The sequence below is a fragment of the Tamandua tetradactyla genome, chromosome 20 (genome assembly GCF_023851605.1).
Source record: "Tamandua tetradactyla isolate mTamTet1 chromosome 20, mTamTet1.pri, whole genome shotgun sequence".
Classification (NCBI taxonomy): Eukaryota; Metazoa; Chordata; class Mammalia; order Pilosa; family Myrmecophagidae; genus Tamandua; species Tamandua tetradactyla.
Window position 1 is genome coordinate 38,013,087 of NC_135346.1, and position 25,262 is coordinate 38,038,348.

Below are 25,262 nucleotides of genomic sequence, written 5' to 3' on the forward strand. Positions count from 1 at the left end.
TACCAACAGGGTGGAGTTGTATTTTAATAGCAAGACTCTCCTATAATTCAAAAAACCTTTTTTTTTTTTCATGTGTAACAATATTGAATGCAAGGAAAATGGATTGATTCAAAGGTTTAACACAATATCAAGAGAGCAAAGCTAAGTTCCTGAATTTGGTTACCTCTTAACCAAAAGTATTTGAGGCAGTAAATACAACTTCACAAAGATGTCAATGTGTAGCTAGAGATGTACAGCCAAATTATCTGGGGAAAATGGGAAAAATATGTATCTGCACACCCCAAAGAAAAATGTGGTGGTGCACTCTTTGTCATATATTTACCAGTATTATTAGGAACTCATTAGGAGTGAGTGAATTACCATTTACTATCTCTAAATATCCAACTATGGTTTTGCTGTCCTGGGATAAGATTTTTTTATAATGCTCTTTCATATCACAGAGGCCACTAAAAACAAAACTAAAAGTTTGCTTCTTTTTTTCCACCAAAAGAGAGTCAATTGTGGACTTCAATTTTCAAATTTCTATTTTTGGGAATAATTTTCCATGGGAACTAGAGAAACTAGCCTGAGTCTTGCAAAAATGTTGGCAACTAAAACACAAGGATACCCTCTTAATCTCACCTCCCTATATAAAGCTGAGAGCTACCCGAAGTGTTTATCAAAATCCATCCTTCAACAGATATTTTTTGCAAACCAGAAAAAGACATACATAAATTTACTATTAGCAAGAATAGTAAAAAAAAAAACCTACTCATGAGAAAAAGAAAGACCTTTAAAAAATGCAATTATCTGGCATGCCTTAAAGACAGTCATAACTATTTTAAATTGCTTTACATTTAAATATCAGTTATCCCAAAGGGAAAATGTGAAACTCAAAGAGAAATGCCAAGAAATGATTGAGTTATAAATCTGGTATTATCACTGGTGGAGTTATACAGTAGAGAAATACATAACTCCCTTCACTACGCACCAATCCACCTTCAATTACTTCCTGGGAAGAATCTTACCAAAGTAAAACTTCCTGGTAGTGGAAAATAAACAGCTTGGAAGCAAATCAAATAACTGTATCAGATAAAAAAAACTCAATAAGACTTCTCTTCAACTCAATTATTTCTCTCTGAGAATGAAAAGCTCTCCCAATGAGGTATTTGTAAATACTCTGGGTATATATTGGGTTTGCCTGAACATAGTGTCACTTCCCAGTCCATATCACTAGTTAATTCTTCTCCACCCAAGACCTCACATCCATCCTCAAGAGTTAATATTCAGAAAACTACCATCAGGGAGAAGGTTGTTTTCTTGCCTCAATCTGCAGATGTTAAAATAGTAGTAGATCTTTTTTGGAAAGCTTGCCAGAACACAGACAGAAGAGTTTTCAAAACTTAAGTCAACAAACTTCCATCAATTTAGCTTCAACATACTTTGGTTAATAAGGGAGAACTTCAAGACATCAGACCTCAAATAACAATCTCTTCAAGCAAAAGAAAAAAACACACACACATACCTTTTTTTGCATATTCATCATCATGATCATTTCTTAGAACATTTGCATCAATTCAGAAAAAGAAATAAAAAGAAAACAGAAAAAAAACTCATACATACCATACCCTTTACCCCTCCCTTTCATTGACCACTAGCATTTCAGTCTACTAAATTTATTTTAACATTTGCTCCCCCTATTATTTATTTTCATGTCATATGTTTTACTCATCTGTTGGTAAGGTAGATAAAAGGAGCATCAGACACAAGGTTTTCACAATCACACAGTCACATTGTGAAAGCTCTATCATTATACAATCATCTTCAAGAAACATGACTACTGGAACACAGCTCTACATTTTCAGGCAGTTCCCTCCAGCTTCTCCAGTACATCTTGACTAACAAGGTGATATCTACTTAATGCATAAGAATAACCTCCAGGACAACCTCTCAACTCTGAAATCTCTCAGCTATTGACACTTTATTTTGTTTCATTTCGCTCTTCCCAATTTTGGTCAAGAAGGTTTTCTCAATCCCTTGATGCTGAGTCCAAGCTCATTCTAGGATTTCTGTCCCATGTTGCCAAGAAGGTCCACACCCCTGGGAGTCATGTCCCATGAGTTTGCTTGTTACACACATACTCTTTGTAGCCCCTTGAGACTAAATTTAATGGGTTAAGAAAAACCCTACCTTGGGACACCAAACTTTTTTTTTTTAATGTAAGTGGGCCATTGTTTATATAAGTATCAAAGGTAAATGAATATATTTTAGAAGAGTATCATTAGGAATGTTGCCAATGAGAAAGGTAAGAAATAACAAAAATGCAACTAATAAGAAAAGGTGCCTTGGAGGGTTGTTTCTTGGGTAGATTGCATATATGTGGGCATGCCCTGTTCTTTGTTTTTTGTTTTAAAGTGATAAACATTCTCTCTTCTCCTGACTCTCTCTCCTAAAGCAGATGTGATGGCTACTGGAATTCAGGGTTACCTTTGGCTCCCAAGCCCTATGCCATAAAGGTAGCTCTTCTTTATTTACAGAGGAAGGACATTGCAAAAAAATTGTCCAACCTAGGTAACTAGTCTAAAACAAACTTTCAAGGTCAAGACTGTGGTCAGGGAACTTTGACTCTAATTACATAAACTTTTCTCAACCTAGTCTTCTTCAGCCTTGGGTGAGGTTCTGAATATTGTTCTAATGAAATTTTCTTTGAGGTCATCAAGAACCATAGAAGTGCTAAGAAAAGAGAGTAGAATTGGACATCTGGAAAGATTTTCAACAAAATCCATGAGGTAGTGTGATTTGAGGGTGGGAAGAAAATTTAAATTATATAGGAATAGCAATTAACTCAGGAAAGGTTAATCCCCATATAAACCAGTTTATTAAGGATATGGGGCTTGTTTTGAAGTTGTTTTGTATGAAGGATGAAAAGCAGTGCAATAAACTATAAAGGCACTTTAGGGGATCTGGATTCTAGCCTCTATTTTGACCATTTTGGAAGAGAGTACTCAAGGAAAATAGCAGAGCTAAGCTTGAAAAGGGAGGTACTAGTGAGGAGATAGGGGAATCAGCTCACAGAGTCCTTTAAATGTCCAGCTAAGGAACTGTGACTATAATTTCTGGGCAAGGTGAGCCATCAAAGGTTTTGAAGAGAGATCCTTCATTGGTGCTGTGATTTAGAAAGCTCCCTAGCAACACTGGTGCTTGATGAATTGAGTAGGGGGAAATAGCACCAGCAGAGAAACCTGTCAGGAGGCTACCATGACAGTCCAGACAGGAGATAATGAGGGGCCAAAGCAGACATGGTAATAAGAATGTGAGGTGATATATGTAAGGGAACCCTAGAAAGAAAGGTAAGATAATAAGATGCTCTGTTTGGAACATACTGGCTTCCAAGCCCCAGTGGGACATGAAGGTAGAAATGGCTAAAGAGCTACTGGAAATATTCAGAGAGCCAGAGAATCAGAACCAGCTAAAATTTATTGAGCTCCTGCCAGTCTCCAGGCCCCTCAAACTATATAAATAGGTCTTGAAACAGAACAATTTCATCTATACAACAGGCACAACCTGCTGGGGTGGCTTGGGTGGAGGAGGTAATAAAGCACAAAATAGTTCTTAGAAACTGCCTTGCTCAGTTGGCCAGGGTGCAAATGATTTCACACAAGCCTCAGCCTCCCTGATTTAGTTAAATCTTTCCCATTGTATGGGGTTCTTCAATAATAGTGTCTGGCAATTGCTAGATTGATCTAATGACTTTTTTTCCTAGGTGAGAGAAATTGTTAGCTCAAGAAGGCTGGGGCTAAAGCAAGCAGTGGGCTCTCCATGACCCTCCCCCTGAGCTATTTGCATTTTGCTGTTGCACTCTAAGCCAGGCCCTTTCCACATGAACACTGGTTATTCATTCTTTTGCCTCAGCAATAGCCTTTTTATATCTTCCTCATCTTAAGAGGTCCCAATTTGGGAGAAGTGTCTTCCTCTCAGAAAGAATTTCTACAAGATTCAACTTGACACCAGAGCCAATACTTGGTTAGTGTTTACTCAGACCATTATTCCATTTAACTTCAGTGAACCATGCGCTTCATTCCCTTTCTCCAATTATGCTTCTTAGAAATGCAAGTTAGGTCTACCTTAGGACTTCCAGGGAGGATGGCAGAGTAGGGAGCTCCAGGACCCAGTCCTCCCACCAAAACAACTATTAAGCAGGCAGGAACTGTTTGGAATGACTGTTTTGAAACTCCAGAGGTAAGAGGAGCACCGTACAGCATCCAGGGAGGAGAAGGTGAAAGAAGCAAATAAATTAGGGTAAAGAACTGGAACTTGCTCTCCTTGCTCAATGGCTACATGTCCATCCCCTGCCTGTCAGGGCAGACCACTGAGGGATCTTAGCTAGCTTCTGGTAACAGAAAGGGACATAAAAATCCTCTTCTCCAAGGACAAGGGTGGGGACAGCTAAACAGACAGTAACTGATCACAGCTTTTGATTCGTGAATTCAGATCGCTGGGTCCCAGTTATGAGGGCATGTGCCGGTTTGAAACTGTTGGGTATCCCGGAAAAGCCATGTTCTCTAATCCTGATTTAATATCGTAGGGTGGGTTCTTTTTGACTGGATTATTTCCAGGGAGATGTGCCACACCCAGTTGTAGGCATGACCTTTTGATTAACTGGAGATGTGGCTCTACCCATTCAAGATGAGACTTGATTAGCTTACTGGAGTCCTTCAAAAGAGGAAAGGTTTTAGAGAAAGCTGAGCCAAGAGAGACACAGGCATCTGAAGATGCTTGAAGTGCCGACAGGGAGAGCTGACACAGACAGAGATGTTTGAAGATGTGGAAAGAAAGAGCCCCTGGAGAAGCAATGTGAAACGAGAGGCCAGGAGAGAAAGCTAGCAAATTGCTGCCATGTGCATTCCCAGCTGACAGAGAAACCCTGAATGTCATCACCCCTTTCTTGAGTCAAGGAATTTTTCACTGGATACCTTAGTGTGGATATTTTTATGACCTTAGAACTGTGAATTTGTAACAAATAAATTCTTTTTTAAAAGCTGTTCCATCTCTGGTATACTGCATTCCAGCAGCATTTAGCAAACTAATACAGGGTAGCTAATGAAACTTGCCCTGGACAAAGGTGGCTGTAGCCATCATTTCAACCACACCCCAGCAAAGATCTGGCAGCTATTGTTTCAGCCTCCTCAGACAGGAGCAGTTGAAATTGAAAGATGTAGTACTTCCTGAGGGCTGCATGGAGAAAGTTAGCTAAAGGGCTGCATTTGCTGGGCAGGTCAGGAAAGCTCAGCATTGGAGAGCTGTGGGAGATTTTTAGAGCCCTTCCTGATCTCCTCAGGGCATTTTGGAGCCCATCTGCACCTCTCCTTTATGGATCCCTGGCCCTATTATGGGTGGAAAAGACTTAGCTTGGGAAAGTTCTTTCTGGGGTGACCCTCCTCCCAGAATTTACTCTTCCAGGTAAAAGCAAAATGAGACAACAAAAGGAATATCAAAATCAATGGAGGTAGTCAATCCAGGAAAAAGCCCTGCTGGCATCAAATACCTGGGAGAGGGAAGTCTGCGTCCTGGAAAACAGAGGGGACAACCAAACTCCTGTAAACAGGGCAACTCCAAAACAACTAAGTAAAAGGCCAGGACAAGATACAGGGCCAGAAAGGCAGGAAAACCCTGCACACTACTTTCACCTTGGGCAGACCTTCCTGATAGGAGGGCTGAAGCTCAAGAAAATCTGTCTTATCACCAGCTGGATGCAAAACCAAGAAACAGTCATGTCAGTTAGTAAATCCCAGAATTAACATTTTAAAATATATTAAAATGTACAGTGTGTGAATGATTTGAACAGTGAATAAATGAGTATTTGCAAAGTCACCTTGGAGGAATGGGGAGAAAGGAGGAAAAATTCAACTTCCCAATTTGGAGAATTCCTGATATTCTTGCAAGCAGTGGGGACAAAAAAATCAATAGGCCAAGTCCTCAATCTTGTGTTGGAATTTATTCCTGCAAAGGATAGTCTATGAAATTTATTCCTGCAAAGGCTAGGCTAAGCCAACTTAAAATTATACCTAAGGATCACCCCCCCCCTCCCCCCGGAGAACCTCTTTTGTTGCTCAGATGTGGCCTCTCTCTCTCTCTAAGCCGACATGGTAAGTGAACTCACTGCCCTCCCACCTCCCTTTACATGGGATATGACTCCCAGGAGTATAAACCTCCTTGGCAAAGTGGAACAGAAATCTTGGGATGATCTGGGACTCGGCATCAGGGGAATGAGAAAACCTTCTTGACCAAAAGGGGGAAGAGAGAAAGGAGACAAAGTGTCAGTGGCTGAGAGATTTCAAACAGAGTTGAGAGGTTATCCTGGAGGTTATTCTTACACATTATACAGATATCCCTTTTTAGTTTATGGTGTATTGGAGTTGCTGGAGGGAAGTACCTAAAACTGTAGAGCTATGTTTCAGTAGCCATGTTTCTTGAAGATGATTGTATATGATACAGTTTTTACAATGTGACTGTGTGATTGTGAAAACCTTGTGTCTGGTGCTCCTTTTATCTAGGGTGTGGACAGACGAGTAAAAAAATGTGGATAAAAAATAAACAAATAATAGGGGGAACAAAGTTAAAATAGATTTAGTGGATTGAAATACTAATGGTCAATGAGAGGGAAGAGTAAGGAGTATAGCGTGTTTAAGTGTTTTCTTTTTTATTTCCTTTGATGGAGAGATGCAAACGTTCAAGAAAATAATCATGGTGATGAATACATAACTAAGTGTGAGCCATTTATTATACACCACATATAGAACACTTGCATGTCAAGAATGTTTGTGTTTTCAATAAAAATACTTTAAAAATGTATAATGTGCAACAAAGCAGTACAAGACAAAGAAACAGGATATGATGGTCCATCCACAGGAAGAGAAGAAAAATACAGAAAACATCAACAAAGATGAGAATATGGACATACTGAGCAAAGCATTTAAAAAATTATCTTAACAGTGCTCAAGGAGATGAGTAGAGATAAAGAACAAAAGGATATCAGGAAAACAAGGAGTGAATAATATGGAAATCTAAGTAAAGAGACAGATACTGTAAAAGAGAAACCAAACAATTAGTGGAGTTGAAGACCACAATAATTGAAATGAAAAATGCCCAAAAGTGTTTCAAGAGCAGATTAGAGCTGGCAGAAAAAATAATCTGGGAACATTAAGGCATGACACTTGAAATGAGTCAGGCTGAGGAGCAGAAAGAAAAAAGAAATATTAAAGGGGTAAATAGCTAAGACAGCTATGGGACATAATCAAGCACACCAATATACCATTATGAGAGTCTCAGAAGAGAAAAAAAAGAGAAAGTGGTAGAAGGAACAGACAAAGAAATAGTAGGAGAAATTCCCAAACTTTGCAAAAGACACAAATATGCACATGCAGGAAACTAAGAGAATACCAAACGGTATATATGAAGAAAAATACACCCTGTCATATGCTGACTAAATATCAAATGCAAAGGACAAGGGGAGTTCTGAACGCTGCAAGAGAAAAGCAATGTGTTATATTCAAGAGAGTTCCAATTAGATTGAATGCCAATTTCTCATCAGAAACCATGGAGGCAAGAAAGCAGTGGATTGAAAGTACTGAAGGAAAACAGCTGCCGGCCAAGAATTTTATATCTGGTGAGACTCTTTCAAAAGTGAAGGAGAGATTAAGACATTCTCAGATAAACAAAAGCTGAGGGAGTTCATAACCACTAGACTGGCCCTACAAATAATGCTAAAGGGAGTTCTTCAGACTTAGAGGAAAGGACACTAGACAGTGGTTCAAAGCAGTATAAAGAAATAAAGACCAGTGGTAAAGTTAACCATTTGGGTAATTATAAATGCCAGTATTATTGTATTATATTCTTTAGTATTTATTTTATAGAGTAAGTACTCTATTTCTTACTGCCTATAGATGCTAAAATGCAAATGCATAAAAATAATGGCAAATCTAGGTTTTTGGACTTAAGATATAAGTGGTAACAAGTTCAAAAATAATGGTGGGAGGAAAGAAGGGTATAGGAAATGTATATGTGTATGCTATAAAATTTAAGTTGGTATCAAGCCAAATATTATTGTTATATATTTAGGATGTTAAATTTTAACCCCATGGTAACCATAAGAAAATAGATGAAAAATGAATCCAGATAGAAGTGAGAAGGCATTCAACAACACACAAACAAATTAAAAGGTAGGCTTAAACAGAAGCAAGGGACAGAAAAGGTATAAGACTTACAAAGGCTAAATAGCAAAATGGCAGAAGAAAATCCTGTATTATCAGTAGTGGCTTTAAATGTAAATGGATTAAACTATTCAAACCTCAAAAGGTAGAGATCGGCAGAATGGATTTTAAAAAAAAGCTTAACCAATGATATGCTGTCTGCAAGAGACTCACCTTAAAGTCAAAGATGGAAAAAATGCATACCAAGCAAGTAGTAACTAAAAGAGAGCTGGGATGGTGACATCAGCTAAAATAGACTTCAAGTCAAAAACAGCTACAAGGGACAAAGATGGTCATGAAATATTGATGAAGGGGATAATTCAACAGGATGATGGAACAATTATAAATATATATGCACCTAACAGCAGAGCCCCAAAATATATGAAGCAAATACTGACAGATTTAAAGGGAGATATTAATGGTTTGACATTAAAAAAATGGACAGAACATTTAGTAAGAAGAATATCAATAAGAAAGTATATGATTTGAATGGCACACTAAACCACCTAGACCCAACAGATATTTATAGAATACTGCATGCAATAAAAATATGAATACTTCATCCAAATACTTGAGTGCACATGTATCATTCTCCAGGATAGATATGTTAGGTCACAAAGCAAGTCTCAATAAATTAAAAAATACTGAAATCATTCAAGGTCTATTTCCTAATCAAAATGGAATAAAGTTAGGAATGAATAACAGGAAAAGTAAAATTCAAAAATATGTGGAAATTAAGCAACATAGTCTTACACAACCAATGGGTTAAAGAAGAAATAAGAAGTGAAATTAGGAAATATCTTAAGGCAAATGAAAATAAAAATACTACATATTAAAACTTATGGGACACTGGACAGGCCATTGTGGCTCAGCAGGCAGAGTTCTTGCCTGCCATGCCAGAGACCCGTTTGATTCCTGGTGCCTGCCCTGCAAAAAAAAATACAATCCATTAAAACTGATTGGGACACAGTGAAGGAGTGCTAAGAGGGAAATTTATAGCTCTAAATGCTTACATTAAAAAAGATAAAGACTTCAAGTCAGAGACCTAAGCTCAAAACGAGAAGAGCTAGAAAAAGAGGAGCAAACTAAACCCAAAGCAAGTAGAAGGAATGAAATAAATATTAGAGTAGAAATAAATGAAATAGAAAAAAAAATAGAAAGAATCAACTAAATCAAAAGTTAGTACTTTAAAAAGATAAATAAAATCACCAAACCTTGACAAAGAAAAAAGGAGACAAAAATCAGAAATGAAAAGGGTGGCATTCCTACCAACCTCACTGTAATAAAAAAGAACTGTAAGAAGATACTATGAACAACCTGCCAAAAAATTATATAACCTTGATGAAATGGATAATTCTTAGAAGCACACAACTAGTTATATTAAGAAAGAAAGAGAAGATCTCAACAAACCAATTATGTGTAAAGAGCTCTAATTGTAATAAAAAACCTCCCAACAAAGAAAAGCCCAGGACCAGATGGCTTCACAGTAGAATTCTACCAAACATTTCAAGAAGATTTTACTCCAATTCTGTTCAAACTCTTCCAAAAAATTAAAGAGGAGAGAACAGTCCCTAACTCATTCTGGGAAGACAGCATCACACTCATACCAAAGCCAGATAAAAATACCACTTTGTAGAAAATAAAACAACAGATCAATATCTCTTTCATTACAGATGCAAAAATCCTCAACAAAAAAAACTAGCAAACCAAATGCCACAGTATATTAAAAGAATTATATATCATGATCACGTATGTAAAGTTAGTTCAACATAAGAAAATCAATTAATGAAATACAAAATGTTAACAGACTGAAGGAAAAAAAACACATGATGATCTCAATTGATGCAGAAAATATATTTGATGAAATACAGCACCCTTTCTTGATACAAACACATAGCATTCTAGAAATAGGAGGAAATTTCTCAATGAAATAAAAAATATATACGCAAAACCCATAGATAATATCCTATGTAATGGTGAAAGACTGAACAATCTGTGATTAGCTAAAAAATAAGGACACCCACTGTCACCATTCTTATTAGATATTGTACTTACCAGTATTTTCTTGCCAGGGCAATTGGGCCAGAAAAAGATATAAAAGGCATCTAAATTGGAAAGGAAAAAGTAAAACTTTCACTATTTGCAGATGATATGATCCTATACACAGGAAATCCTTAAAAATTCACAAAAGCACCTAGAGCAAATAAATGAATTGAGCAAAGTGACAGCGTACAAGATCAATACCCAAAAATCAGTAGCAGTTCTAAACACAAGCAATGAGCAATCAGAAGAAAAGATTAAGAAAAGAATTCCATTCCCAATAGCAACTAAAATGTCAAATATCTGGGAATAAGTCTAATCAAGGATATAAAGATTTTATACAGGAAAACTACCAAACATTGCTAAAATAAAGAGCTAAATAAATGGAAGGATATACAGTGTTCATGGATTAGAAAACTATTAATTGTTAAGATGTCAATAATATCCACAGCAAATTATAGATTCAATGCAATCCCTATCAAAATTCCAAATCCTTCTTTGCAGAATTGGAAAAGCCAATCATCAAATTTATATAGAATGGTAAGGGGCCCTAAATCCTAAAGCCATCTTTAAAAAGAAGAATGTAGTTGTAGGACTCACACTTACCTATCTTAAAGCCTAATACAAAACCACAATAATCAAAACAGCATGATACCAGCACAAGAGAAACATATAAAACAACAAAATGAAACTGAGAACTCAGAAATCAACTCTCTCACATTTATGAGCAACTGAATATTGACAAGTGGGTAATGACCACACAACTGGGAAAGAATAGTCTCTTCAGCAAATGGTGCTGGAAAAACTATATATCCATTTGCTAAACAAACAAACAAAAAGGTGGAGGGCTCCTACCTCACATCATATACAAAAATTTACTCAAAATAGATCAAAGATCTTAATATAAGAGCAACAACTATTAAACTCATAGGAGAAAATGTAGGGAAGCAGCTTCAGGATTCTGTGTTAGGCAATGGCTTCTCAGACTTTATACACAAAACAAAAGCAACAAAAGAAAAAATAAATAAATTAACCATATCAAAATTAAAGTCCTTTGAGGAACAAAAGATTTTATCATGAAAATAAAACGACAACCTATACAATGGAAGAAAATTTTGAAACCACATATCAAATAAAGAATTAATATTCAGAATATATAAAGAAATCCTTCAACCCAGCAGCTAAAAGATAAACAACCCAATTTATAAATGGGCAAAAGTCTTGAACAGACATATTTCCAAAGAAGATATATAAATGGCCAGAAGGCACCCAAAAAGGTGCGCAACATCACTAGCTATTAGGGAAATGCAAGTAAAAAAAATCACAATGAGATATTTCACACCCACTGGAATGGCTACTATTAAAAAAAAAAAAGAAAATCACAAGTGTTGGAGAGGATGCAGAGAAATAGGACCACTCATTCTCTGCTGGTGATAATGGAAAATGGTGCAGCCACTGTGGAAGACAGTTTGGCAGTTCCTCAGAAAGTGAAGTACAGAACTACCATACGACCCTGCAATCTCATTACTAGGTATATATCCAAAAGATTGAAAGCAGGGACTCCAAAAATATTTGCACATCAATGTTCATAGTGGCATTGTTCACAATTGCCAAAAGATGGAAACCCAAGTGTCCATCAACCAATGAATGGATAAACAAAATGTGGTATATACAAATGATGGAATATTATTTAGCTGTGAAAAGGAATGAAGCCCTTCCTTCAACAGCATGGATGAACCTTGAAGACATCATGTCTTGTGATGACACTGAAGGACAAGGACTGTATGATCTCATTGTTATGATCAGCAAACTCAGAATCATAATCTGGAATATAGGTGCCAGGATGGGGATAGGGAATAGAAAGTTACATCTTAAAACTTACAAATTAATGAGAATATTCTAAAATTGATCATGAGGATATATGCACAACTATGTGATGATACAGTGAGCCAGTGATTACATATCGTGGATAGGTTGTATGGTGTGTAAATATAGCTCAATAAAATTGCATTAAAAAAAATGAATGAGTCAACAATAGAGAGGTATATGGGAACACTGTAGTTTTTATATGACTCTTCTGTAAACCGACAACTTCTCTAATTAAAAAATAGCAATTAAAAAAAAGGTATACTAAGTGAAAGAAACTAGACACAAAGTACTACATATCATATTATTCCACTTATATAAAATGTAAATATAAATAAATCTATAGAGACAAATACAAATTAGTGGTTATGTAGGGATGGAAAAGAATACAGGGATTGAGCAGTGACTATTGAGGGTTATGGGGCTTTTCTTTTTGGATTAATAAAAATGTTCTAAAATTGATTGTGGTGATGAATGCACAACTTTGTGACTACATAAAAGCCATTGATTATACTCTGAGTAGATTGTAATGGTATGTGATTATATTTCAATAAATCTGCTTTAAAAAAAAAAAAGAGATAATGCCGAATAGCGTTCCAAAGAGATTACCCAATTTACACTTCTACCAGCAATATGTAATAAACATGTTTGATTCATATATTCTCCAAAAACAAACAAACAAATGTACAGGGTTCCTATTTGAATGATAGAAATGTGTTGATAACAGATTGTGGTGATGGTAGCACTGAAATACATATTTGAATATGATTTCTATGTTAGATTTTATATATGGTAACAAAATAAAATTTTTAAAAAAAATCCATAGACCACCTCACAATGAACCCTAAAGTCCAGTAAACCATGCACTTTAATTAACCAAAATATAAAAATGTGCCATCAATTATAACAAATGTTCCACAGCCATGCAAGTATATGGAAATCCTGTGTTTTATGAATGATTGTTCTGTAGAACCACAAATTATTAAAAAAAAAAATGCAAGTTAAAGGTCCTGGGAAGCATTCTAAACACCCATCAAGGTGTAGTTGGTTAATAAATTACAGATCCTCCATGCAGTTAAAGATAAGTTAACATTTAAATATCAGTGAAGCACATCTATGAATGCTGATATGGAACAATGTCTGAACTCACTAATAAATGAGGGAAAAAAGAGGCAAAATAGTGTGCAGAGTATACGACTTTTGCATCAGAAAAGGGACTCTAGATATTGGCGTTCATATGGAATGGTAACAGTTAAACACTCTAAATTAAAATGTCTACCTCAGAATGTAATACCACAGGTTTGCCCAGTCCTGTAGGAGTTAGGGAAAAGGAAATGTTAAGATAAAATTATCTTAGTCACTATTTAATTTATTGTATCCTATGAAAGTTGGTAACCCTAATTTTCTCCTAATAGCTTGTCACCAGGATACTATTTTCCCAATTACTCAGAAAGAGCAGAGATTATTAACCCAGGGGGGCCATTCAAAATTGCACTTCCTGCTATCCACAGAGGTTAAATAATGAGTTATGAATGGCACGATGGTAATGAAATGCTCAGAACAAACCTATGTCTATTCCAAATACGTTCTCTCAGTGAGGTGGAGGGGGGCAAAGAAAGAAAAGGCAAGTATCAATAGTGTGAAGGTTTGATGTACTCGATTTGATTTTATAGAGCTATGAGGAACCCCTCAAAGCCTCTACCTGAAACTGACCCTAATCCTGTTCAACAAACATCATTAAGCCCCAGTTTCAGGGGGATTTCAGAATCAAATCCAGTGAGAACCATTTTCAACTATGCCTGCTGCCAAATTACGTACCTGGAAGCCTCCTCCAAATGTCCACCAAAGCAGGATTTGTTAGCAAACTCAAGCTGGTGTTGCCCTCTTTGCGAAGAAGAAAATTAGTATTGGAAATGGCTGGCCTAGTCTCATGCTCCCTTTAAAGAGTTCACAGCAGATCTGGGAAGCCTCGTCTCCAGTGACTCCAGGCACTGCCATTGAGAGGCAGGAAATCGGTGTAAGAGAGAGGGCTGAAGTGAACCCAGGCTCTCAGGTGAGAGCACTCCTAAGCCATGTAAATGCTGTAGCAGCCCCCGGGAGCTAGTTAGAAATGCAAATTCATGGGCTCCACCCCAGAGCTACAGAATCAGAACCTGCATTTTAACAAGATCCCCAGGTGACTTGTTTACATACTATTTGAGCAACACTAATGTAGGTACCAGAGGAACGTTTGCTGAGTTGAATACAAAGAGGTAGGTAGAAAAAGGGTCTGTCCCTTTTCAGCCAAGCTTTGCACATTTTTCAAAACATATTCGCAAATCTTGGCAGGACACCAATGCTTTGGGAAGATACTCCTGCACAGATCACCATAGGGCAAGAGACTGTGGTGAAGGCTCTGTTCCCGACTAAAAAGTGATGCCAGGCTAGTTCCATGCACTCTCTGAACCTCACTTTACCCATGTGTGACACGAATACTTTAGAACCAGACCATCTTCCAAGCATCCTGCTAAGCACTGAAAGTCTACTGCTCTATCAAAATGAAGTACAGTGTCTTCTAAGAGGTCTCCAGATTACAGATAAGAACACCTTCCCATTTCTCTGCTCCGCTGGACTAGATAAGATCCTCCTAGCCAGAGCCTTCTTTTGTTCTTCTGATCTTTTTATTTTATTTTATTATTATTATTTTTTTCTTGGTCACGTTTAGCAGTCCTTCACTCTGCTGGAAGATCTCACATTTACCTTGAGGCCAGCTGGTCTGCATTCATGGCCTTCTGAGTTCAGGGAGTCTTCTTAGTAACTCTAAAGATGCCTGAAACTCTAGCTTTCCTCAGAATTTCAGGCTCCTGCCCTGAAAGGATGATTAACACACACACACACACACACACACAGCTCATGAAGATGAAATGTTTACCTTATCTTTGTTGGAATTTATCATGTAGCATTAACCATCTTAGTTTTTAAGAACCTGCAGTATATGGTGATGAATGTACAACTCTGTGATTATTCCAAGAGCCATTGGTTGGGCAATTTGGATGGATTGTATGGTATATGAATAAAACTGGTTATATAAAAATAAAATAAGAGGTCTCCTTAAAGATGTAGTAACCCAAGTACTATTTCAGTATCACCTCTACAATACCTCTGTATCATCTTTCAGTCTCTGAATATTCCATAATCAGAAAAGGAAATTACCTCCAAAGAAGCCCAAACCATTCAACCTAGTCTCTAGAAAGATCTTTCAGTTTAGAGACCACAAAGGTCACATCCATTTATTGGGACTGGTTCTTCTTTGCAAAATTCCACAGACCAGATATGACCTCTCATCTCCAGGAGAGCCTATCAGCTACTATTCTCTGATTAAGCATTCCCAATTCTTCCTAAGGTGTTTAAAATGTCTTGAGTAGATTCACATCCCTTTTGAAAAGCAGCTTCTAGACTTGAAATCAGTATTCCTGGCTTGGAAGTGAGTAGCGCTCAATCACATGTGCTTTGTTGACTCTCTGCTTTGAAAAGGAGCTAAAAAGAAAGTGTTGTTTGGCAGGATGATTTATTGAGATAATAGTTTATGTTTTGTTCTTCCTGTTTGTCTCCCAACCCAACTCAGAGCAGGGACTATTGGGCTCCATATCTCTGGGGAGGTTTGTGTTGCAAAATTAAGAGCAGAAGTTGTCCTCAGAACACTGGATTTCTTGACTTTTATTTTCCAGAAACTTGAACCCTTGACATAGATGGTGGGGAGAGCAAAGAAAGAGGATTGAAGCAGAAAGTTTGAAGCAAGAGGAAAAAAAAAAAGAGGAGCTGCCCCCAGAATGGAAAGGAAATGGAGGTGATCCACAAAATAATGAGGACTTTTGCCATGGTGGTGCTTAATAGATACAGCCAGCCCTTGGAGAAGGGGAATGGTAGCCTGGAGTAATTAGGATGGCTGGATTGTAGTCACTGGGGATTCCAACCTGGGCAAATATGTCTGGGCTTAAGCTTGGCACAAAAACAACTGAGACATTTGTCTTCAAGAGTTCTACCCTCTCAACCACAGGCTTAGTAACTGAGATTTCAATGGTTGAAAATGAAAGAGTCTTTCTCCAATTTTCCAGCCATAACTTTTGCCTCCAAGACTTGGATGTGACCCCTAGTAAGGGGAGGGATGTGACCCCTAGTAAGGGGAGGGGAGCCTCCAAATATGATTGAGAATTAATTTCCTTACAGCTCACTTGGATGAAGTTTTAGAGTCTCATTTAGAGAAAATGAAATGCTTAGATTTTTTCACACTTGTATTTATTGTTTAAAATTCATTTCCATTATAACTGTATAAAGTGCAGTAAAAAGGTTCAAAAGATAAATTGTGTTCTTCAGTGAACGTGCTATCCAACCTGGAGATAATATTTGGATTTCCTTTGGTGATGAAAGGAAGTATAGGCCAATATACAGCAATGTGTTACCTTACCATGTCATTTTTAACTCTCTATGTCTTTCTTTCCTCCTCTGGTAAAAGCAAATGTTAATGCTTTAGCTTTACAAAGATTATGAGTAGAATTCTGGACTCCCTGCAGATGTCCATATCCAATTTTCAATAACCATAGTATTTATACAGATTGCTTAGGAGATAGGTTAAAAGCCTTGACTCCGGGATCAGACAACCGAGAATTAGACCCTGGCTCTATATGGTTTCAGGCAACTTAGTTGTCCTCCCAAAATGGGGATCATAATAGTACCAAATTTGTAGGGTTTTGTCAATTAAATGATAATATCTGTGTAATATTTCTACCAAACTGCTTGGTGTATGGTAAGCACTAGCTGACTATTCTATACTGAGAAATTGAGGTAAAAACACTTTACAAAACTAAGCACATACAAATGTTAGTCATAATTATTAAGTACTTGGTATTTCAGTTGATTTGAAAAGAAATTTTCCCATTTTTTAGATAAATTGAACATCTGGACCTAAAACATATATAATTATAACAACAAAAGGAGAGAAAATGTTTACATCCACAGATGGGGAATATTATTTATTTTGGCCTAAAAATAACCCAACACTGTAATACAACTCAGATCCAGTTCCATAAATATTCATGGGATGATTAAATGATTGAGAGTTAAAGTACTCAAAATGTCTTTTATGTATATATGTCTAGATTTGAACATCTTTGAAATTAAACAAGTTTTCCTTCATCTTCTGGGCAGATGATACAAAGGTCTAATCAATAATTCATCCTGGCAGTGAAATTCATTACTCAGCCAAGGCTATGATGCAAATCCTGTCAGGAAGCCCTGTTTGGCTAAATAAGACAACTTAACTTAGTGCAAAGTGAATACTCTGACTCTCCATAAATCATTCATTCCAAGATTAAACATTATGGGTTTCTCCTTTAAATATGCATCCCAGTACTGGACACATATTAATTTCTATATTGGTTGGCCCTGAGGGATAATCAGCCCAGTGTTCTTGGAGTCATTTTGAAGCTACCAACTCCACCAGGCTGAAAAAAGTAAAACAAAAGAGGTCTTTGGAGAGGCCAAGAATTTCAAGTTGGAATTCCTCAAAGCTATCTGTCCACATAATCTGGGAATCCCTCTATAGTGACTTTGAAAGTTGGTCATCTTCTTCTGTTTGAATTCCCCTGTGAATGGGGTATTCTTTACCCATTTTAGTTAAAAATCCATTTCAAATTGTGGGAGACCCAGGTTTGATTCCTAGCCCATGTACTTCCCCAAAACAAACAAATTCAACAAATGGTGCTGCAATAACAGGAAACCCACATGGAAAAAGCATGAAGTGTGACCCCCACCATACAGCATACAAAAAATTTTTTTTAAAAATTGCAGGAAGCCCAAATGAAATTGGCTTAAGCAAAATGGGAACTTATTGCCTTATATCACAGAGTATGAACAGTCTAAGATTATCATTTCAGTCTTAGAATGATCAACCAAGGTCTACTCTTTTATTCCCATATCTACTTCCTTTCATATAGACTCTGCAGCCTCCCATCCTCTCCTTCAGGACTAACAGGAAAAAGATTACCTTCCCTGGCAGCTCAAACAAAAGCTTTAGAATCATGCCTTTTTGGCTCAGAGTGGTCTAGCTTGGTTCTTGTGCCATCTCTAAACCACTCATCACTGTGGGGGAGTAGGAGAGGGGGCTTATGCAGTGCTCTGGTTCGATGTGCCCATCTAACATGCCATCGTTGGATGGGGAATAAATCAGCTCCAATGGTATTCTAAACAATGAAAATGCAGAGGAGAAATATGAAAGAAATAAGTTCAATTGGAAAAACAGAACAAATGAATGTCAAGTGACCAATATCCTACTCCTCATGACAATATTCACCAGTGTTAAGTTATTCTAGAAAAGCATTCCTTTGGTTACATAGAAATTGATTTCTGGAATTTCCAGCCCCAATTCTAAAAATGCCTTCTGGAATCACATAGAACAAGACAGCATCCTTTTCCAAAGTCATTCAGCCGTTTGTAGACACATGTCAAATATCCCTTAGTTTACTTTCCTCCAGGTTAAGTGTTTCAACATATTAGACAGTACATTGGAATTGGAAATAAATCCATGCATGCTATTAGGTAGGTACCAGAGTCTTATTGTAGAAGCTAATTAAAACTTGAATTTTGCCTGTTTACCTTTATTTTAAAAACAGTTTTATTAATAAATTTGCTAAAAATTAATATTAACTAGGAAGATAAGCACTTACAAAGACATTCAGGTCTAATAATGCAGACCAGATCATTTGAACCAACCATTCTACTGTAGACACACACACAAAATTGAACAAAGTGTTTGTAAATATTGTTAAAATCTCAGATAAAATAATGGAAGATTACCAGAACCAAATGTAAAAATATGTTAGACTAGAAAGGTAAGTCCAGAATCAAGGTTGTTTTTGCCCTGGAAACATTTCCAATATAGAAACCAATATCCACAAAATCGAGCTATGATTTTGGCTGCTTTATGGAACTAGAGGAAAGAGTCAAAGCCTAGAACCCACCAAAGAAAGAGACTATGATAAACCCTGATCCATTATAAGCCAGGACAAAAAGGGCTAACCCTTCAAGGTAAGGGTGACCCAGGAGTAACTGTGTTCTTGCATGGACTTGCAACCTGGCTTCAGGTCATTTAAGTAATCCACAGAGCTCCAAGCCTTGAATGGTGCTACCTAAAGGTATCAGAGAAAAGCAATTGCAAGTTCTTTCTAGAAGAGATCACATTATATTTGGCCTCAAGTTATTCCTACAAATAATTTTTCATGCATTGATCTCCATAAAAGAAATTAAGACACCAAGAGTAAGAACAAAGCAGAGACAAATGAAACAGAAACAGATCTAAAAGAGCCCAGATAGTAGAATTATCAGACAATTAAGCATAGTATCTTCAAAGAAATAAAAGCTAAGCTTGAATTAAAAACAGCCTGGTACTGGCAAGTGATTGTGAAAACCTTGTGACTGACACTCCCTTTATCTAGTGTATGGACAGATAAGTAAGAAATTAAAGATAAAAAATAAAAAACCATATCCTTGAATCCCCATTCAATCCTGCTGAGTGGGAGCTTTTTGACTGTTTCCATGGAGATGTTACCCACCCAATTATGGGTGACAAGTTTGATTAGATGGTTTCCACGGAGATGTGTCTCTACCCGTTCAAAGTGGGGCTGCTTACTGGAGCCCTTTAAGAGGGAACCATTTTGGAAAAAGCTTTAGAGCCACAAGAACTGACAGAGCCAACAGAACAGACAGAGTCCTGCACAAGCCATTGAAGAAGCCTGGAGAGGAAATTTGCAGATGTTGCCAGGTACCTTTCCAGCTGGGAGAAAAACCCTGAAATTCATCTGTCTTCTTGAACCGATGTATCTTTCCCTGGATGCCTTAGATTGTACATTTTCATGGTCTCACTTTAATTTGGACATTTTCACGGCCTTAAAACTATAAACTTGCAACTCAATAAATTCTCCTTTTTAAAAAAGTCATCCTGTTTCTGGTATAATGCATTCTGGCAGCCTGCAAACTAGAACAGATGGTGTGCCAGTTTGAAATGATTACATATCCTAGAAAAACCATGTTTTAATCCTGATCCATCTTGTAGAGGCAGCTGTTTCTTTTAATCCCTATTCAGTACTATAGGTTGGAAGCTTAGTTAGATTATCTCCATGGAGATATAATGCACCCAACTGTGGGTATTAACCTTTGATTAGAGGGAGATGTGACTCCACCCACTCCAGGTCGGCTTTTATTTGTTTACTGGAACCCTTTAAAAGAGGAAACATTTTGGAAAGAGCCACAGAGCCCATGTAGCGAGAGACCTTTGGAGATGAAGAAAGAAAACATCCCCGGGGGAGCTTCTTGAAACAAGAAGCCTGGAGAGAAAGGTAGCAGATGTCACCATGCTCACCGTGTGTCTTTCCATTGAGAGAGAAACCCTGAACTTCATCAGCCTTTCTTGAGTGAAGGTAACCTCTTGTTGGTGCCCTAACTTGGGTATTTTTATACACCTGCTTTAATTGGGACATTTTCGTGGCCTTAGAACTGTAAACTTGAAACTTAATAAATTCCCCCTTATAAAAGCCATTCTATTTCTGGTATATCATATTCTGGCAGCTTGCAAACTAGAACAGATAGTGTATGGGAAGCCTGTATTTTATGCATGATTGTTCTGTAAATCCACAGCTTCTTTAATTAAAATATATTTTCAATACTACAAATGTTCTAAAATCTTTTAATATTTCACAAAAATATTTTAACTTTAAACTCCACATATACAGAATATGTACATGAGCACCTTGATACTTGGGAGAAATATCAGATATTGCTTGTGAAAAGAGATAACCTTGATTTGGCAAATATCATGAAGTTAGTATAAAACTGTATAACCATAGCTCTTTAGCAACTAATGAACTTAGTTTAGTTTAGTTCAAAACTAAAAATAAGTAAGTAAATAATTAAAAAAATTAAAATAATAAGCTTGAAAATTTAGATGGGGAACAAGGAACTATAACAATTTATATATTTCTTTTCCCCTTTTTGGTCAGGAAGGCATTATCAATCACACAGTGCCAGAGTCAGGCTCATCCCTGGGAGTCTACCATGTTGCCAGGTAGATTTACACTCTCTGGATACCATGTGCCCCTAAAGTGGAGGTAATGATTTGACTTGCAGAGTTGGGCTTCTCTGGGAGTAATTCTTAGGCATAATTATAGGTAGGCTTTGCTTCTCCATTACAGAAATAAGTTTCATAAGAGCAAGCCTCAAAATCAAGGGCTTGGCCTATTAACTTGGGAGTCCCTAATGTTCGAGAGAACTCTTAAAAAATACCCAGGGCTCTATCTAAGACTCTATAAATAAAGTTTCATTCACTAAGTTTATTTTTCAGACACCTAAAACCTCCAGATGATTCCTAGGCCACATAAGCCCTGGAACCCAGAGTTTCACATCTCTCCAAGATCATTAACCAGCTGCATCCCCTTACCCCATAATGTCAATTCCCCTTTTCAACATGAAGAAGTGAGAACGGCCATTGCTCAAATATCCCTGAAGACTGGGAAAAGGATCAAAGGAGAAACAGCAGTTGTAACAGAGAAGATTGGATTCAACAAATGAATATTACTACTGAATCATTATATTGGTATTTCTTTTTAGTCACCAGTGTCTTAGAGATTTCCTGAAATTGTACAACTGTAACCCATACCACACTTTGAAATTTGTTCTATAACTTCTTGTCAAAATGTACTTTGGAATTTATTGCTTTTTTGCATCTATGTTATATTAACAATAAAAAAGTTAAAAAATTGATTAAGTAGATTTGAAAAAGAACCAAATACAAATCAAGAACTCATTGTTAAAACACTGAAATTAGGGGTAAAAGAATAGTTCAGTGGTAGAATTTTCGTCTGCCATGTGGGAGACTTGGCTTCTATTCACAGCCCATGCACTTCCCAATCAAAAAAAAACAAACAAAAATTCAGCAAATGGTGCCACAATAAGGGGATACCCACATGGAAAAAGAATGAAATGTGATCCCTGCTACACAGCATACAAAAAAAAAAAACCCACTGAAGTTAAGAACCCAACTAAACATATTAGACTTGGTTTAAAAAAGAACTTGTATACTGAAATACAGGAAAAAATAAACTATTCATAATGACGTTCAAAGGGATAAAAAGATGGAAAATTCAAAACAGGCTAAGAAGCAGGGAAGATATAATGAAAAGTTCTAATATTTTTTCCACTGAAGTTCACAGGGAAAGACAATAGTATGGGGCTGAGGCAAAATTCAGAGATAATAGCTGAGAATTTGCCAGGACTGTTAAGAGCAACAATCTACATTTTCAAGAAGTAAAACATGTTTTGAACAGGATAAATAAAAAGAAATCTAGACCTACAGACATATCATAAAAACTGACATTGCAGAAAACCAAAGACAGGTAATAGTTTTAAAAGCAGTTTGAGATTAAAAAGGCACTGTAACTCAAAAGAGCAACTTTTAGATTGACAGCTGACTTATCTCTAGTAATAATAGAAACCAAAAGAGTACTAAATTACCTTCAATATACTTATAGAACTGCCAACCTCAATTAAATCCAGAGAATATTATCTTCTTAGAATGAAAGCCAACTAAAGGTATATTTAGATGCAGAAAAACTTTAAGAGATGTCTACAAATATGTGCTGGTTGGAGGCTGTTGTTTACCCCAGAGAAGCCAGGTTCTTTTTCCTAATCCAATCTTGTGGAAACAGACCTACTGTTTAGGGTGGGATCTTTGATTAGTTTGTTACGATGGAGATGTGACCTATGCAATTATGGATGGAACCTTTTGATAAGTTGGTTTCTATGGAGCTGTATCTCCACCCATTCAAGATGGGTCTTAATCCATTTACTGGAGACTTTCAAGAGGAAACCATTTTGGAAAAAGCTCAGAGCCAACACAAAGACATTTGGAGATGCAGAAAGAAAATGTCCATGGGGAACCTGTTTGAAATCAGAAGCCAAAGGACCAGCAGACACCAGCCACATGCCTTCATAGCTGATGGAGATGTTCTGGACACCATCAGCGTTTCTTGAGTCAGGGTATCTTTCTCCGGATGCCTTGATTTGGACATTTTTATGGCCTTAGAACTGTAAACTTGTAACTTAATAAATTCCCTGTGCCAGTTTGCAAATATTGTGAAACCCAGAAAAAGCCATGTCCTTTAATCCTGATTCAATATTGCAGAGTGGAAGCATTTTGATTAGATTATCTCCAGGAAGATGTGGCATGCCCAATTGTGGATGTGGCCTTTTGGCTAGATGGAGATAAGACTGCCCATTCAATGTGGTTCTTGATTAATTTACTGGAGTCCTTTAAAGGGAGAGACATTTAGAAGAAACCTCAAGGCAGAAGCAGATGCGTGGAGAACAGTTACTTCAGAGACATGGATGTTTAGATATGCTTGGAGTGCCCACAAAGAGAGAAGATGCCTACATAGGGGCAGAACCCAGCAGATATGGCCCTGTGCCTTCCCATGAGATGCTAAATAAGCCCAAACCCAGAGTTATGTCCCAAAGTTGTGAGTGAAGGCCCACACATGCTTAGAGAAGAAACCAGTGGCATCAGAATCTGGACGCAATGAACGAGGAACAAGGACAAGTCAATACCAATCATGTGCCTTTCTAGCTGACAAAAAGGTGTCTCGGATAGCATCAGCCTGTCTTGAGTGAAGATAACGTCTCGTTGGTGCCTTAATTTGGACACTTATACTTCCTTAGAACTGCAAACTTGTAATCTACTAAATTCTCTTTATAAAAGATGAACCATTTCTAGTATATTGCATTCCAACAGCATTAGCAAACTAAAACAAAACAGACCTGTTCTAAGAAAATGTTAAAGGCTCTATTATAAACCAAAGAAAAATAATCTCAGATGGACAGTCAGATATTCAGAAAGATATAAAGAGCAAAGAAAGCAGGAAAAGTAGAGAATATGGACTATGTTAAACACCAACAATAATGTCATGTTGAATTAGTAAAATTATAAAGAACTAAAATGCATGATAATAATATCACATATCAAGAGAAGATTAAATGGAAATATGGTATTCTGAGGTCTTGTATGGATTAGGATGAGGAGGCAGGTGTTGATTGACATCATATTTAAAAGGATAAAAATACATATTGCAACTTGTAGAGCAAACACTAAAAGAATACAAACATACTGCATAATTTCTGACCTAATAGGGAAAAAAAATGGAAAGTACACTGTGGTAGTTAGATTCAGTTGTCAACTTGGCCAGGTGAAGGCACTTAGTTCTGTGCCTGTGGACTTGAGCCAATGGTATGTGAACCTCATCTGTTGCTAATTACATCTGCAGTCAGCTAGGAAGCGTGCCTGCTGCAATGAATGACGTTTGATTTAATTGGCTGGTGCTTAAATGAGAGAGCGCAAGGTAGCACAGCCTAAGCAGCTCAGCATTCCTCATCTCAGCACTCGTAGCTCAGCCCAGGCCTTTGGAGATGCAGAAAGAAATCACCCTGGGGAAAGTTGTTGGAACCCATGGGCCTGGAGAGAAGGCTGGCAGAGAACATCCTGTGCCTTCCCACGTGAGGAAGAACCTCATTGGAAAGTTAGTTGCCTTTCCTCTGAAGAATTAACAAAATAAATCCCCTTTTATTAAAAGCCAATCTGTTTCTGGTGTGTTGCATTCCGGCAGCTAGCAAACTAGAACATACACAAAGCAATTAAACCAAAAGAAATGAAGAAAGAAGAGAAAAAGAAGTACAGAGCAGGCAGAACAAATAGAAAGCAAATAAATTAAGATCATAGACCTAAATACAAATTATATCATTAATTCCTTTAAATATAAAGAAATTAATTATACAAGTAAAAAGTTAATGATCATCAAAGGGGAAAAATCTAATAGTAAGTTGATTACAAGGAAAACAGGCATTTTTATAAGAAAATGGATAGAAGTATAAACTGTGGAAAAACTTCCGAGTAGAACTATAACTAAACCATAAAGATTTTAATTGAACATAGCCTTTGAACCAGCAACTTCACTTCTATGAATTTACCATCCACTTGTGTTCCTATTAATGAAGAAAGATATAACATATAAGAATAACCAATTCAATATAGTCTGTAATCTCAAAGGACTG

The 25,262-nt window shown here is 37.0% G+C and overlaps 1 protein-coding gene across 6 annotated transcripts in view; it reads right to left on the reverse strand.

Annotated features, from left to right (window-relative positions):
• Nucleotides 1-25,262, reverse strand: part of TIMD4 (T cell immunoglobulin and mucin domain containing 4) — a 184,216-nt gene that overhangs the window by 114,028 nt on the left and 44,926 nt on the right. For 2 of the 6 annotated variants that reach the window (XM_077137508.1, XM_077137507.1), the window contains exon 7: nt 10,284-10,333. The exons of the other annotated variants lie outside the window; for them this stretch is intronic. In XM_077137508.1, the coding sequence (XP_076993623.1) occupies nt 10,284-10,333 (50 nt within the window). The remainder of the gene's footprint in view (nt 1-10,283; nt 10,334-25,262) is intronic. 6 annotated transcript variants of the gene reach the window in all.